The following is a 15,334-nucleotide window of genomic DNA, read 5'->3' as shown; positions in this document are numbered from 1 at the left end:
CAATATTTATTTAGGCTCCATCTTGATCACCGTTTATGTCACAGTGTTTGTAGACATTAGGACTGTGGCACTTTCAGATATCTAATGAGAGTCAGTGTCAAAACAGTCTGCTGTTGCATATCATATTAGAGTATAAATCTCTCCGTATAGTTCAAAGTGCTGCTGAGTTTTTATAGTATTAAAAGGATACATACAAATTCGTTCTATCAAAAGTAAACTAGTAAACTGTAGCAAAAAAGATAAAATAAAGAGGCAAGGGCCAGGCAGGCTCACAGATGAGTGCTGGATGTGACCTACTGGGCTCAGGTGCTGTGGCTTTGGGGGCATTTTTGGTATGTCATATACAACTCCAAAAATGCCAGTAGATTTAGGTACAGCTCTGGATACAGATCTACAGGTAGCATTCTAGAATTGCCAAACGAGAAGAATTTTAAACACTGTAATTCAGTATAAGCCCAGATTTCCATTTTTAAAAGAGGAATGCAAATGATGACACTGCATCTCTGAGAGCTCCTTTTCTAGTTACAGAATCTACACAGTAATCAAGCTACAGTAACGCATGTGTGGGGCTTTTAATTCAAGATATTAGAACTCCATTGCTGAGACTTTCTCATAATAGCAGGTCCAAAAGTAAATGCTCTGTGGCTGGGCAGCACTTGCCCCTCAGTTACCTGCAGTTTCTGTGTGCAGGGTCGGCACATGGTGCGTGATGACTGGACAGTTTGCCCGCACTGTGACTTTCCTGCCCTCTACTCAGAATTCAAAAGGTAAGTTGGGATTTTTTTCTATTGCAGTATTCCATTTATTCATATTTTAGCAGCTAATGGATCATTTGGTACTAAAAACATATAGCAGCTGGGCTGGGTGGAAGAGGAATTCCCCTTACTTGGTAGTTGCATCTTAGACACTCACAGAACGTTGCTTCAAAGTTGACCAAAATGATAGGATATGATAAAAGAATTGGGCCAGTAATGCAGGGCTCCAACAGGAACAGTAATGAAAATGGATGGTGAGCTTGTGTAAGTTCTCAGCTCTGTCCAGGAAGAAGCCTGATACGGGGGTAGGGCAGGAACACAGGCACACCAGAAATCACCAAAACAAAGTGCACATAGAATTGGGTACAGACTAAGACAGCAATAATGTCTTGTCCCTGATAATCACACATGACAATGGGATGGGATAGCTCTGTTCCAATGTCAGGAACTCAGGAGCTGCTAAAACCTCCCTTGTTATATGTTTAAATGCAAGCAGCTGCCTTCCTGGTGTGATTCTCAAATGTTGAAAATGCAGACAGAAGCAGCCACGGCTCTGTCCTGCACTTGTTACAGGCACTGGTCAGATCTCTGGTCTAGGCATTGTGCCTCAGGCCCAACTTCCTTTGGAAAATGTTAGAATTTGCTTTTGACCAGTTACCCTTCCTTTAACACAGCCTGTTACAGACTGAAAATGTGTGTCCCATGTGTTCAGAAAGGATTAACACTGCTGATCTTAAGAAAATAAATGACTGCACAGAGTACCTCAAACTAGAGGATGAGGACCAGTAAATTCAGGTATGGCCCACAGTCTGTACTTCTTACTTAACAGGGTTCATTCTAGGCACTTCTGGAGTTTTTCCTAGTGAGGTTTTGCTGCTGCAACTAACCTGGTTGTTAAATTGTGCTTTAACTCAGTTTACCCCTATGACTACATTAACATCCACAAGCTGTTGTGGTTTGGAACATGTTCCTGAACACCAGGTGTGCTTGAGTAGCACAGAGAACAGTGTGAAAATCTCAGCATCATCCAAACTTCTCCAGCTCTTCCAGCACGGGTTTAAGTGTAGGGGGAACGGCAGAGAGAGCAAGTGGGGTACTAGAAGGAGCAAATCTAAAATGCAGGTTACCTGATCTTAACTTGACTATTTAACAGACTCTACCCCAGGATAACAGCAACAAGTATTGGCCTGAAATACTCATCCTTGTAAGAATGAGAGCTTGGCCCTGTCTATAACAAAAGACTTAGATCCAGGACTTAGGTTTCTTTTTTAAAAATGGTAACTGAAAATTAACAATGTTCCTCAATCACGTTAATAATTTCAATAATTGCAATTTACTATTGCAAATACCTTATGTGAAAACTCAGCTGTAGGTCACAGTAATGCATTCAAGTTCTTTGGGAGAAGTTTTAGATTATTTTATTTTTCCTGATCTGCTATTCACAGTATCTCAGAATATAATTAACAACCTCTCTTTATTTCCAGAACTGCTTGTGTTGGCTGGCAAGCAGCAAGGGAAGCTCTTATCACTACATCAGTCATCTCTTCCCCAGGCCTAATAACAGCCATGTCACTTGTATTTTGTGATATATGTAACTATTTAGCTTTTGATAAATTTTGTACTTTGGTTTATTGTAGTAATAAAACTGATAATTATTACAAACAAAATCTGCATTTCATCTGCACCAAAGACAAACCATGGGGCCATCTTTGTAATGGGAGTAGCAGGAAGAAAAACCACCTCCCTACTGTCTTCTTTTTCAGTATCAGTTCTGAACTGTTACAAATATTTTCAATTAAACATTTTTTACTCTTTAAATATTCCTTTCTGGTTTTGATTAAAGATGTAACTTATGCAAGTAGACTAGTCAAGTTATGGAAGTAAATCCCTCACTGCTTTTCTGTGTCTCTAACTGAACAAAAGGGAAGTTGTGGAAAAGAGGAATGCTACATCATGTACATAAAGGAAAGACAAAACTGTGGAATAAAGGAGGGAGACAGAACAGAACACTCCGTGAATTTACCAAAGCTTTAAAAGAGTCCTGTGAAACATTTTATTGTAATTTTATATACTGCTTAATTTCTATAATGTACAAATAAGCCATTTATGTATGGGGTTTTTGCATCATGTACTATTTACAAGACTTCACCCCATAATGTCAGGAGATTTATATTAAAAAAAAAAGCAGTGAAGTCGTAGGAAGACTCAGCAGAAATGCCAGGTAACTAAGCATGACATTTTCAGCATGTTCACGCACCTGGTGTCTGTTGCACAAGGACAGTTATAGCTTGTAACATATACCATGTCAGGAGTAAGCACAGCAGGCTGAGAGCACAAGAGCTACAGCACCTCTATAAGAGGAGCATTTTCAACGCACTGGTTCTGCCTTCCCAGCAGCAGCAATGGATCTGTTTCATGTTCTTGGCAGAAGTTAGATACGCAAAGCTATGTCCAAAGCAAGGTTTTACTCTAAATGTCTTGTTTTCTCTTTTCTCTTCCCTTCTTTTTTTGTTGTTTCTTCATTTTTCTCTCTTTTTGGCAGCTTGGAAGACTTTACCTTTTTTTGCTACAAATAGAAATATACAGACAGTTTAAAATCCAGCTGACAGAAGTTTTAAGTCAAAATGCAGTCAGTGTTAAGGAAACAGCCACCTCTTTCCCTCCCCTTTCAGGTGTGAAGTTTCTAAATGCCATGGAGAGTACAGGCTACCATATTGAGTCTTAAGGGTTCCCATTTGGTGACAGCTACAAAGGTATTACTAGAATTGTCATCTGTAGGAACCACAGGCACAGGCCTGTGGTGGCTCCTTGCCACTGGCACCATCCTCATCAACACTTAAAATATTACTAAGTTTTGGAGCTGAATGCAGAATTTTAGATTTAGAATGATGTCTCGCTTTGGTCCAGCATAAAACAATGGATGGAAGTAACTTAGACTTGTCCACACTACCTCTAGTTAAAATTTTAAAAGTTGAGAGATTATTTAATACTTACTCTGATTTTTTTCTTAATTCATTAAGATGATGTTAAAAGTCACAGAAAGGTAACTAAAAACAAACAAAAAAGCCCCAACACCTCAGTGAGGTTGTTTAATACTGAGGAAATTAAATCACCTTTATCATTGCATCACTGTCAACAGAATCCTGCTCATCCTCATCAGACTGGATCTCTTCCACAGTCAAGTCTTCACTCAGATCTGAGGTCGCTGCAGATCCCGACTGCCTTTTAGATGCTTTGACAGCACTAAGTGAATATGGAGTCAGATGTGCCTCTTTGTTGTAGGCACGTGTAAAAGCTGCTTTGACCTGGCAGGGTGAATGGAAAGAAGGAAACTGAGCATCAGTTTAGGAACTGTAGACTGTTAGCAACTTACTGAGAGATTCCTTTGGAAAGATGTGACCAAAGATACACAGAAGACAACACTCTCTCAAAAGGACACAGAAAGTGTTTAAAAGCTGTATGGTGAAGACTCATTCTAAACAAGTCCCACGTAATCCTCAATAAAGTGTGCATCCTCAGATGCTTCTTGCTGAGGCCCACAATATTTTCAGCACAGTCACACCAGAGCCCCCTTCAGCAGCACTGTACACTTGCCAGACTAAGCAGCATATTCAGACTAAGGGAAAACACCTGATAGTAGTGTAGGTTTAGTTACCAGCAGGTTCTTCTCTTTCCATGAGCACTTGATCTGTTTTAGATCACATCTGCCTAGTTTGTAAAAGCAATTTGAGCTTAAGCTCACCTTGTACCCACATGAGGAGCCCAACCACTGGAGTGCAGTAGCTGGATGCTGGAAGAGCAGTACATGAAGCACCCCAGGTCTGGCAGTTCTGTCTGACAGAACTGGGAAAGGTGTAAGCTGCCAGGCAGCCTCTGAAGGCAGTGCCTGCTCTGTAACACAGGCAGCTGTGTGTCCCTCCTCCTTTGCAGGATGGTAAGACGGGCAGGGCTGTGCCTGAAGGACACAGACCTTACAGCCAGAGCTTCCTTGTAGAAAGGCTTTCCCTGTCCTTCCTGTGTTCTGCTTCTATACTCAAAACACAACTGACTCCTAGTAATCCTTTACACCAGGAATGAAAAGAGTAAGACTTCTGAGTGAAGCACAGTCTAATTATCTTTTAGGACTTAGCCCTGAACTTACTGGTATGTTTGACAGCTGATTCACAAAGCCTACTATCAATTATGGTTAAGTTGGTCCACCAACTTCAGCCTTTCCAAAGCACATCCATACCATAGCAATTATTGTAGGATTTCTTTTTTAAGATATAGAAGAAAAAAAAATTCACTGGTGAATTTTACCTTGGGATCCAACTTTGAAAAAGGACTGGGTTTGCCTCCCCACGTGCTTATTTCCATGATATTTTCAACATCTTCTTTCATCAAGCAGTAAGAGTCCATAAATGTTATAGCTTGTTGTACACCATCTGCTCCAAAGTCTTTCAAGGGCTGGACAAGTGCATCCCGCAAATACGACAAATATTCCATATTTACTGTCCTCTTGCATGACTGAGTTCTTTGTCAAATTGAAAATAAAGTATTGAGTAAGTAAATCTGTCCAACCAGCACCACTGACTTCTAAAGACAAGAACAAATAGGTAAGGAGGCCCTCAGAAAATCAACAATCAGCTGCCTCAAGAGCAAACTGCAACTTGTATTGTGCCATTCCTTTTGCCATACCTGCATTGGGGAATAACCAGTGCAAGGAATTTGAACACCAAACAGTCTGGGGAAACACATCTCTTCAGGGGAAAAAAGAAAAATGCAAGGTACTTGTGATTGACTTGTACAAATTAAGCACTGAGAAAAATGTCACCAATAACACAGGAACACATTCACAGAACACATGAATGTGTCACCTGTTTGCACCAAGCACAGCAAGGAGTTGATGGTAGGTAATGAACTGCACAAGAAAGCTGTATCAGAGGAATGTCAGTACCTGAGACTCATGTGCATTGCCAGTTCTTGAATGACGCGATCGTGTTTGCCTGTGGATGAAAATTTCCCCAGCCAGCTGGGAAAGACAGGAAACTGGGACATGTAACCCCTCATCAGCTCCCCTGGGAGAACACTTGCATAAATAGCCTGAAAAAGTAACACATATGCCAAACTCAAATCACACTGAAAGTCTCATGGACACCACGACACGCTGCCCTGCCCTGCACTGTTCCCAGGGAAGAGGGGTAGTCAACACAGGGCCACAGTGGAAACAGTTTATTTTAAGAGAACTCTCTCAACTGCTTATTTCTGGTCAATCCCTCTAAGGTTACAGCTTCACCCCTTGTACCACCCTATTTATTATCATGTTCTAAAATACCTGTGAAGTCATCTGGGTTTCAAAACTCAAAAGATAAAAACCAAAAAAAACCCAAACAGACAACCCCAAAACATGGTGTTTTCTCATGTCCAGTTTAGAGTGCAATCAAATAGCTAACTTCACACAAACAAGCGATTTCCAACACACAGACATGGTGAAGGAGACCTCTCCAAAGAACACTGCATCAAGTCAGCTATGTTCCTAAGCATACAGCTCTTTGGACATGTACTGAACTAGATGACATCCAGAGGTGCCTTCCAATTTCACCTACAATGCATTCTCTGATGCCAGTCATAATCCTTTAAGCACAAGTCTCGTCACTGTTTCAGTGAGCATTAAAGTAAGTACAGTGACCAAGCTTCAGTCCTCTATGCTTTGAGAGAAATCCTACCCTGATGAGAGGAAGGACAGAGCAGGCTTTTAACAGCACAAGTGATACACACCATGTGCTTCTAAGCTTTGTGACAGTCTAACTTTTGCAAGTTTCAGAAGACTTCATTTCATGTTGCAGCATGGGCTCAACAATATGGATATGGGAAACTCTTCTGATCACCAGTGAAACAGAAAATACTACATGAAGTACAAACTGTACAGATCATATAACTATATTGAAACACCAATTTCCACAGATCCACCTTTAACACTGGACATCCCCCCTTAAAGAACATTAAATGAGCATTAAGTGCTCACCTGTGTTGGAAGAAGATTCCAGCTCTGCTTGCTACGAATCTGTCTGTCCACTATATCACCATCACATATACTATCAGCTGCTCTACTCAAGAGCACCAAGTGCTTTTTTAAGTTACCTCTGGGAAAAAAAAAAGAACTTGACTTTACTACAAAGCAGAAATATCCAGATAGGTTTTAATCTACTTTCACTCCCTGACACAAAAGCCTATGTCAGTTTAGGGGGTTTGGAGTAACTCACCCAGCAGCAGCTGGTTTCACATGCACATAGTTCTCTTGGACAAAGAGAGGTGCTAGTGAATAATCATGGAAGAAAAGATCTGATTTGTCTATGAGAGACATACGGGCAGCCTCCTCTCCAGTAGCGAAAACCTTCCGGACAACATCGAAAGGGCCCTAAAGAAATGACATTCAAGTCAGCAGCTAGAAGGTCAACATAGAATGTAAGACACAGCACAGTATCAACAAAATCAGTATCCAGAAGTATCTTCACTCATCAGTACAAGCTCCTTGTTCAGTATTTCTGCCCTAGAACTTTACCAGTTTTAAGAACTGTAATTTATTTCTGATATTAAGAGAATTATCTCCTAAACAGAGAACAAAAGATGGGAAGTATGAGCTTCATAATTACATCTTACATAAGAGATGAGTATATCAAAATTTACATTCAGTCCTGGATATACTCAACTATTTGTGGCAAATGTGATAGCTCTTGGCACCTAGGCTTTATTCAGTGCTTCAGTTCAGAAGATGCTTATAAAGCCAAGTGATTGTATCAGAATATGACAGCAAAAGCCAATCCAGTATTTGACACTTACCAGTTTGATGTCCTTTTTGGCTCTGCTGGCATCTGTTTTAGCCTCATCGTAAGTCAGTGATTTGTCTTTTGCACACCACATATTAAGATTATGTAAAACCTAAAGAACAAAATTTACAATTTGGTAGCATAATAGAATTTAAATGGAAGACTCCAGCAGTAACAGCCTGATCTTTACACATAAAAATACTGCTCAAATACTTTGAATTCAATGCACATAATCTGCTATCTGAATGGTCACTGATGCTGAATGGGTACTGACCTGTCTGATGTCCTGATTTGCTGCCAGGATTATCTCTTGCATAGCAGGTGGGGGAATTTTTAAACCTTCTTTAAATGCAATAGACATCATGGCACCCTGTAATCACAATTGAGAAATTGTCACTAGAGAGTTCCTATGAATTCTTGCCCCAGCAGAACATACTGACACATCTATAAAAGAGCACTGCGTATTTTCGTAAATTTTTAAAGCACATATAGCTCAAATTTCTCTCATAATCATAAGCCATCATTTACCATTAGTGTAAAAAAGAGCATGTTTGTTTATAAAGACCCATTTTGGATATATGCTTAAGACAGACATCTAAAATCCAAAAGGCTTTGGGAAGAGAAACTCAGACAATTCATTCTGAAAAGCAGTTACTACTGAGACGATCGATTAAGCAGTGTAGCCAATTCTCAATAAACTGTGCCACATGAAAACTGAAGTTACTGATGGCAATTCAGTGCAGTCCATAAAGCCACAGCCTTCTTACTTTGATCTGTTCTAGACGAGGTCTCTGGAAACGAAGATCCAAACAGTAGTGGACCAAGGAGCGCATTTTAGGGTGGTTGCGGTCGTTGCACATACAGATGATGGGTACCTTCGTGTGTCGGATCAAAGCAATCAACTCCTGCAATTTAAACACGTTACAATTCCATCAGATAACCTGGATAATAAGAACAATTAGAATGTCATACTAGGCAGCATTAGTCCCTGCCTTAAATCATATCCTTGACAGGTGCCAAGTCCGTAACACTCCTGCTGTAATCACATTTCTACACAGTGCAAACCTACCCTCTTGCCTACATTTTTCCCTTCCTGTTCTATTCAGCTGCAAGAGATCTGCTGCCTACCCACTTCCATTGTCTACTTCCAGCAGTTATGTTTGGAACTGTCTTCAAGAAGCAATGAAGACCAATAGCCCAGAGTACAGCTGTCCACCTACAGAACTAGACTCATTTCTCCAAAGGCCACTTTGACCTGGCTTATGCCCAGAGGGCACACACAACTTTCTGGCTGCACCCTGCCACAAAGAATGAAAAAGCAGAAAGTAAAAAGATCAGCTCGTCTCTGCTCCAATAGGCTTCATAATTTTTAGGCTTACCAGAACAAACTTTGCTAGCTCTAATGGTGCAATTCAGTTCAGTTTCATTCCTACAATGAAAATACCTGCATCTAAGTTAAAAATCTGTATGCCCTTTACCATGAAAATACTGCATGTGACTATAGGAAATCCTCAGAAGCTAAAAGTGGAGCTACTAAAGAGAACAAAGGATGCTGCTGCCTATGCCACACATTTGTTACTCAGTGTGACTGCCTATGCAAAAGAGCAACAGTCCCAGCCAGACTGTGAACCTCCCACTGCAGGGAGATGTCACCTTAGAGAGACCTTAGGATAAATGTACCTGTTTCAAAGTGCACACGCTCAAGTTCCTCATTCCAGGCTTCTTCTACATAAGTATCCTTTTTCTCCCATCTACCAAGGCACAATTCTTACACAAAAACAGGCTTCTAAAACACATCAGACTATTCTGCAGAGAGTTTATGGATCATGGGTTGAGGACAGAGTGGCTTGACTATCTTGTGCTATAAATGGCATACACTCTTGGCAATGGCATTAGCTAGGAACTACAGTGGCTTCACCTGAATCCCTCCTCTGTCTTCATTGCCTGCCATACCATCCACTTCATCCATGATCAATACATGTTTCCCGCTAACTGATGAAGATGCACCTGAAAATGAATATGGATAAGAAAATGAGATGAGAATAAAGGAGTCTTGCTCAGAGTTTTACCCAATGCTAAGTAAGATAACACCGTCCTAGCCTACTGAGGTGGTGGCTCTGCCATTTGATCACATGAATCTGTGTTCACAGACCAGACTATGTCATTTTCTTAGAAACAAGTCCCATGGAAAAGAGGAGCAACTGCAGAGTTCTTGAGTAGCTTGTGCAGATTAACAACTCATTCTACAAGTAGCAGGATTTAATTCTGAATTGAAGAAAAAATGTAACAGCTTACTACATGAACCCATCCGTATTGGATGGAAGCCGGGTCCCTCCACCTGACAAGCAAGGTAAATTCCTAACATTGCTGAGTAATAAGGAACTTAATAAAATAAAAATCTCCTTCACACAACAGACGCACCAGAACAGAAGTCTTTGATGCTGGTGTTGTTAAGTGACTCAGCAACTACTTCCTTTAGACTGTTCTTGCTGCGAGTGTCGCTGGCGTTCAGCTCCACGTAGCTATACCCCAGCTCCTGGTCCAAACACACAAACCACATAAAAAGTGAGAACACAGATCAGTGAAAAATCATATAGCATTAATTAGTTTCTCCCCTTACACTCCTTTTCTCTAGAAATTCAAAAAACTTATAACCATGCGTGGAACAGATAGGCCCAAAAGAGATTATTTTTTTGTTTTGTAGTAGGATTTTTTGTTGTGTTTTTTGAATTGGTTTTTTGGTTGTTTTTTGTTTGTTTTGGGTTTTTTGGTTGGTTGGTTGTTGGGGTTTTTTACTGTTGGTTGGTTTTCGTTTTAATTGAGGGGGATGCGGAAGCATTGGAGTCAGTGACACATATTAAATTTTGGAAGATTGACAGAACTGCCAGCAGGGATAGAAACAGAGCTGTGAGCCAAGGCTGGCTAAGCTCCATGGTATTTCCAGCTGCATAACAAAGAAACATACCACATGGCTCTGAAAGCTGCAGGAAAGAGCTTTTAACTATTTAACCAACAGGAAACACATGACTCCCCCAGCAGCACTAACACTTCTGTCAGTCCCTGACACAACTTAACCCAGCTGCTCCTTTATCAGCAAACTCTCCTGCCAGAGGCAGCCAGAAAACAGCACTAAGCACACACAGCATTGGTCCATTTTGCTGGCATTTCCTCTGGAGCAGAGAAATGCTCTGCAGAGTCCTGAGGCAGCTGAGAGCAAGCCAGGTTGGAAACCAGAAACAGAAAAGACCCTACTTTGAGGGAAAAAAAAGTGAGCCCAAGACAGCACATTCACCTTTTCTAGTCTAGTTGTAGGTGTGGCATCAACACAAAGACATGCAGTGGGGGAAGGGAGGGAAAAGGATTAAGGTTACTCTATACAACAGATTTCTAAATTCAGATTTAGAAATGGACACATAGCCCTGTCAATATCTCTCATCCTGAAGTGGAATTTCAATTTAGAAGAAATCTGGGAAATATCTCTCTGTTAGATACACAAAAACCATGACCTTAGGCTTTCAAAAAGCTTGCCAGAATTTGACTCCCGCTAAGTGCAAATATTCTCCAACTTGCAGAACCAGTGCTGAATGTTCACAATTATGGAAAACCATTTCCAATTATTCAACATACCGTAATATATTTCCTCTCAACGTAACAGAAAGAAATGCAGACACACATTGGTACCTTCTCATGTCAGACCTGATAAAGATCTCTGAACAGCCATATCTTCACTTGTAACCCTGTGCTGAGCAGGTGCAACCTGGCTGAGAGCTGACCCTGGTCATTCAGAGCATACCCACCTGCACACTGTAGCTGTATCCAGATTCAGAATTAATATGTAACAAAAAAGTGTTGGGAACAACCATTACTATGAACTCACCTTACAAACCAAAGCAGCTGTAGTAGTTTTACCAACTCCAGGCGGACCAGAAAGTAATGCTGCTTTAAAGCCTGTCCCATCATCCTTGCTTCCAGTTTTACTGGGTTTTACTGGGGGAAAAAAAAAATCAGGTTTTACCTAGGTATGTAATTATAAAACAAACTGCATGCTCCTCAAGATATCAAGCATCACTGGAATTTTTCCTCATTTAAGGACCAAGAACATCCAAAGATGCATACACAGCTGCATCCTAACTAATCAGGTAACAGTAGCTTAAACCAGCTTACAGTTTATGACTTGCAGTGATTTTGAATTGAAAAATGCCAAAAAGTGCTATTAATGTAATACAACCATTTCAGCAATTTCCTCACAACCATATCACACACATAAAAAACCAAAAGCACCACTAAACCCACACACCACCACAAACAAATTAAGCCAAACCCCAAACACACCACACACAAAATCCCACTACCTACTACGGCTGAACTAAAACTTAAACCCTCTTTTAAACACAGAAAAACCTGTCTGTCTATAGGATGACCAACTGTCTGCTTGACACAAGCACTTCTTGCCAGAGCCAGGACCTTGACAATTCATGCCTACACATGACAGCAGCCCTTCAGACCGGCTCTTATCTTTGCTGTTGGCTGTGCCTAACCTATTTCCTCTTGCCGAGGAAGAAATCAATAGGCTCAACACAAGGCCATTTTTAGATACATCACAGCTAGGATATTTTGGGAATTTTTGTAAAAATGAAACCTCGGACTTGGGGAAAAAAATCTTTTCAGACACATTTTTCTGCTCTTTTTTGAGGTGGGGAAGTGGGTAGTAAATGAACAACTATTTTGCAAAAATAAAACTTAAGGCTGAATTGCTGCTAGAAACACATTTGAGTGCAGCCTTATTCCTGATTTCTAGAGTTGCTCTGCTACCACCCAGTGGTCCAGGGAACCAAGGAGCATGATTAGCATGAAAGAGCACAGAGAAAATTAACGAGACCAGTCACCTTGTCCACCTTCCAAGGTGTTCTTGTGCCAGTTTCTGAGCCATCGGAGCAGTTTATTGGCACAGCTTTGCTCACCCTGCTGTCCAATAATTGCTTTAAGAGATACAGGCTTATATTTATCTACCCATAGCAATCTCTCTGTGCCATCTTCATTAACCTCAGAAACCAAGCTCCCCTTAGGTTTTGGGGCTTCTTTCTCCTCTACAGTCTGACGTTTGAAGTCCGTAAGTTTTTGAACAGCTGTGGTTTCTTTCTTGACAGATCTGATGGTTTCTCCTTTTTCAGGAGTAGAGTTGCATTTTTTATTATTAGCTTCCCTTTTGTAGGGGCTAAAATTCCTTTTCCCAGCTTCAGCTTTCTGTGGTGTCTTTTTGGGTTTTGACTCCACTTTTTTTGCCTTAGGAAAATAAAAAAAATAAAAATAAATTAAAATTTTTAAAAATACAGTAAATAAACAGCATATTTATTTAAACAATTCCAGGAGTGCTTAGAAAGTGACAAAGCTTATGCATTGATGAAAAAAACTTCAAGAGCAGATACAGAAATACCCTCTGAGAAATAAAAGCACGGCTAAACACAATGTCACCAGGTTCTGTAGTACAATCCACAAAAAAGAGGCAGTAAGTGTTCTGGTCATTCCAAAAGCAGTCCCCTAATTCACACAGCCTGAGGCATCCTACAATGCCAAGCTGATGACTGTAAGGTTGGAAAAAATGGGTCAGACACCCTTGAAGCTCTTGCAAAACAACACCTGCAAAAGTTGCTCAACCCAAAACAATTCCAAGGGAGAGAAAGTGATCAGCTAATAAGCTCAGAGTTGCTTTTGCATAAATAAGTCATGTCTGTAATGAATGCACCACATACATGTTAGAGCTAGCAGAGATTCTAATAACATTCTATCAGTCACTACAACCTAAATTTAATTGTGCACAAGAACCTTGTTACCTCTATTTTGGTATTGCCTAAAAAAATTACCTTTAATATTTTTTGTTCAAGTACAACAAGGACAAGATCTGTTATGTACACAAATAGGGCCTGTCTGGGTACCACATGGTATCAGTCACAATTACTTATTCCAAAGAATGAATGAATATTCCTTGTTTCAACCAGATACCACCTAAGGAGATGCAATTACCTGCTCTGTCAGGTACCTAAAATGAAAAATAATGTCAGAGTGGGAAAATAACCTTTCACTCACAAGTAGAGTAATTTGTCTTAAGCACAAACAAAAAATTTTCACTTTTAACCTAAAAGGTCAAACTGATGATTGTTGTGTTACTGTTACAGAAGACAAACTCCTTTCAATTAAAAACAAACAAAAGCACAAAAAGCATACCTCTGTTTCAGCTGCCAGCTCATATTTTGACTTTTTGCCTGGCATAGTTCGAATAAGATCAAATAGACCATCCTCATCAATAATTTTTGTACCTAAACCTGATGCCTGGAGCAAAAGAAAGAATTAAATGTGAAATCATGTTACATTAGGATTTCCATAATACATTTCAAAGGGTTTTCCAGTAAAAAACTCTGACTAGGAACACAACAAGAGTTGATATAGCTATAGATATCTGCATGTGTGTGTGTGTGTGTTGTATGTATGCACGGAACTAAAAACAAAACAAAGCTGTAAACCACTGGGCAACTTTTCATTTTAAAGATGCACTTTATTGTTAGTACTTCTTCCTGTTGGCAGGGATATTGGAAATGACCAGTAAAGAGAGGAGCAACTCAGTTCCACTTTGCCTTTGGCCAGGCAGGAGCACGCTCACCTTCTCACACTTGGACTGGCCGCAGTCCCGCCCCATCACCAGGTAATTTGTCTTCTTGCTGACGTTGCCAGTTACTTTCCCTCCGTAACGCTCAATCAGAGACTTGGCCTCATCTCTCTCAATACACTCCAGAACACCCGTAATTACAAATGTCAGGCCTTCCAAGCAGTTCTCAGCTCCCTGAGAACCAGAGCATTGCAGAGAATGCCATTACTGATACAATTCTACCAAATAGCTCTTGACCATCAGCTATTTTAACCCTCTACCACATCAAGTACCCTATGAAACTCTACAAATAAGACTATCATACTTAGCTAGGTAATAGTTCCAAAAGCTCAAATGGGAATACCTACCAACAAAACTCCACACACTGTTTACCTGACCATACTTGTAGCACTCTGTGCTTCAAGAGTTGCATGTGAATCAAATGAGTAACAGCAATGTTCAACTTTAAGACCAGCAACTATTTTTAATGATCATGACCTCCTAAACCAAGTTCTGAATACAAATTCTTTAGTACACTTCCTTACATTTAGTCACTGCTTTGCATTACAATTTAGGGTTTTCTAATACATTTTTCCTACTGGGAAAAAAATACCAGTCTTTAAACAGTTAAGTTGATATTTTTTAAACTACTTACAGCAGTAGATCTACCAAACACTCCACTTCATATATAGAAACGTGCATGCAAACTTACCTGAGGTATCTCTTTGGAGCCCAGTGCTTTGGGACCCTCACGATTAAGGAAGCTTCGGTAAGCTTGGTAATTGTTTCGCTTCTTTTCGGAGTCCTCAGGACTTACAGACTAGGTCAGGAGAGGAAAAAAAATAATATACATATTACAGATATAAAAACAGCAAAATAAACCCAAGCTTCACAGTTCAGGACATTTGCATGCAGCAAAGGAAAAGCAAGTTCCAACGCTTGTTTGAAATCTATTAACATGCAATACTGAAGCTTGCTCTCCTTTTAGTGCTTGTGTTGAGATGTTTTTCCTTGTTCCTTTTAAAAATATTTTAAAACGTGAGAGTTTAAAAAATATGTACACATTGTTTATTGGGAGGTTTCTGTAGATTTGTCTGTTGCACATGTACATGCTTACTGAACTCTTAAATTGT

General features: G+C 40.2%; 2 protein-coding genes across 3 annotated transcripts in view; one reads left to right on the top strand and one right to left on the bottom strand.

Annotated features, from left to right (window-relative positions):
- Positions 1–2,573, top strand: part of WDR19 (WD repeat domain 19) — a 38,110-nt gene extending 35,537 nt beyond the window's left edge. The window contains exons 34-36 of the mRNA XM_041402832.1: positions 691–767; positions 1,430–1,550; positions 2,240–2,573. Of these exons, the coding sequence (XP_041258766.1) occupies positions 691–767; positions 1,430–1,544 (192 nt within the window). The 3' untranslated portion in view covers positions 1,545–1,550; positions 2,240–2,573. The remainder of the gene's footprint in view (positions 1–690; positions 768–1,429; positions 1,551–2,239) is intronic.
- A 211-nt stretch (positions 2,574–2,784) lies between these two features.
- RFC1 (replication factor C subunit 1) overlaps positions 2,785–15,334 on the bottom strand; it is a 33,342-nt gene continuing 20,792 nt past the window's right edge. For both annotated transcript variants that reach the window (XM_041402834.1, XM_041402835.1), the window contains exons 10-25: positions 14,914–15,021; positions 14,217–14,396; positions 13,784–13,888; positions 12,448–12,844; positions 11,439–11,548; positions 9,983–10,097; positions 9,480–9,568; positions 8,329–8,466; positions 7,836–7,931; positions 7,575–7,673; positions 6,998–7,152; positions 6,760–6,877; positions 5,692–5,837; positions 5,055–5,268; positions 3,869–4,060; positions 2,785–3,321 (exon numbers count right to left, since the gene is read on the bottom strand). In XM_041402834.1, the coding sequence (XP_041258768.1) occupies positions 3,220–3,321; positions 3,869–4,060; positions 5,055–5,268; positions 5,692–5,837; positions 6,760–6,877; positions 6,998–7,152; positions 7,575–7,673; positions 7,836–7,931; positions 8,329–8,466; positions 9,480–9,568; positions 9,983–10,097; positions 11,439–11,548; positions 12,448–12,844; positions 13,784–13,888; positions 14,217–14,396; positions 14,914–15,021 (2,364 nt within the window). In that variant the 3' untranslated portion in view covers positions 2,785–3,219. The remainder of the gene's footprint in view (positions 3,322–3,868; positions 4,061–5,054; positions 5,269–5,691; positions 5,838–6,759; positions 6,878–6,997; positions 7,153–7,574; positions 7,674–7,835; positions 7,932–8,328; positions 8,467–9,479; positions 9,569–9,982; positions 10,098–11,438; positions 11,549–12,447; positions 12,845–13,783; positions 13,889–14,216; positions 14,397–14,913; positions 15,022–15,334) is intronic.

The sequence above is a fragment of the Onychostruthus taczanowskii genome, unplaced genomic scaffold (assembly GCF_017590055.1).
Source record: "Onychostruthus taczanowskii isolate IOZ18803 unplaced genomic scaffold, ASM1759005v1 scaffold2, whole genome shotgun sequence".
NCBI lineage: Eukaryota > Metazoa > Chordata > Aves > Passeriformes > Passeridae > Onychostruthus > Onychostruthus taczanowskii.
Note: the sequence above shows the minus strand (reverse complement) of the source record. Positions and strands in the feature narration are given on the sequence as shown.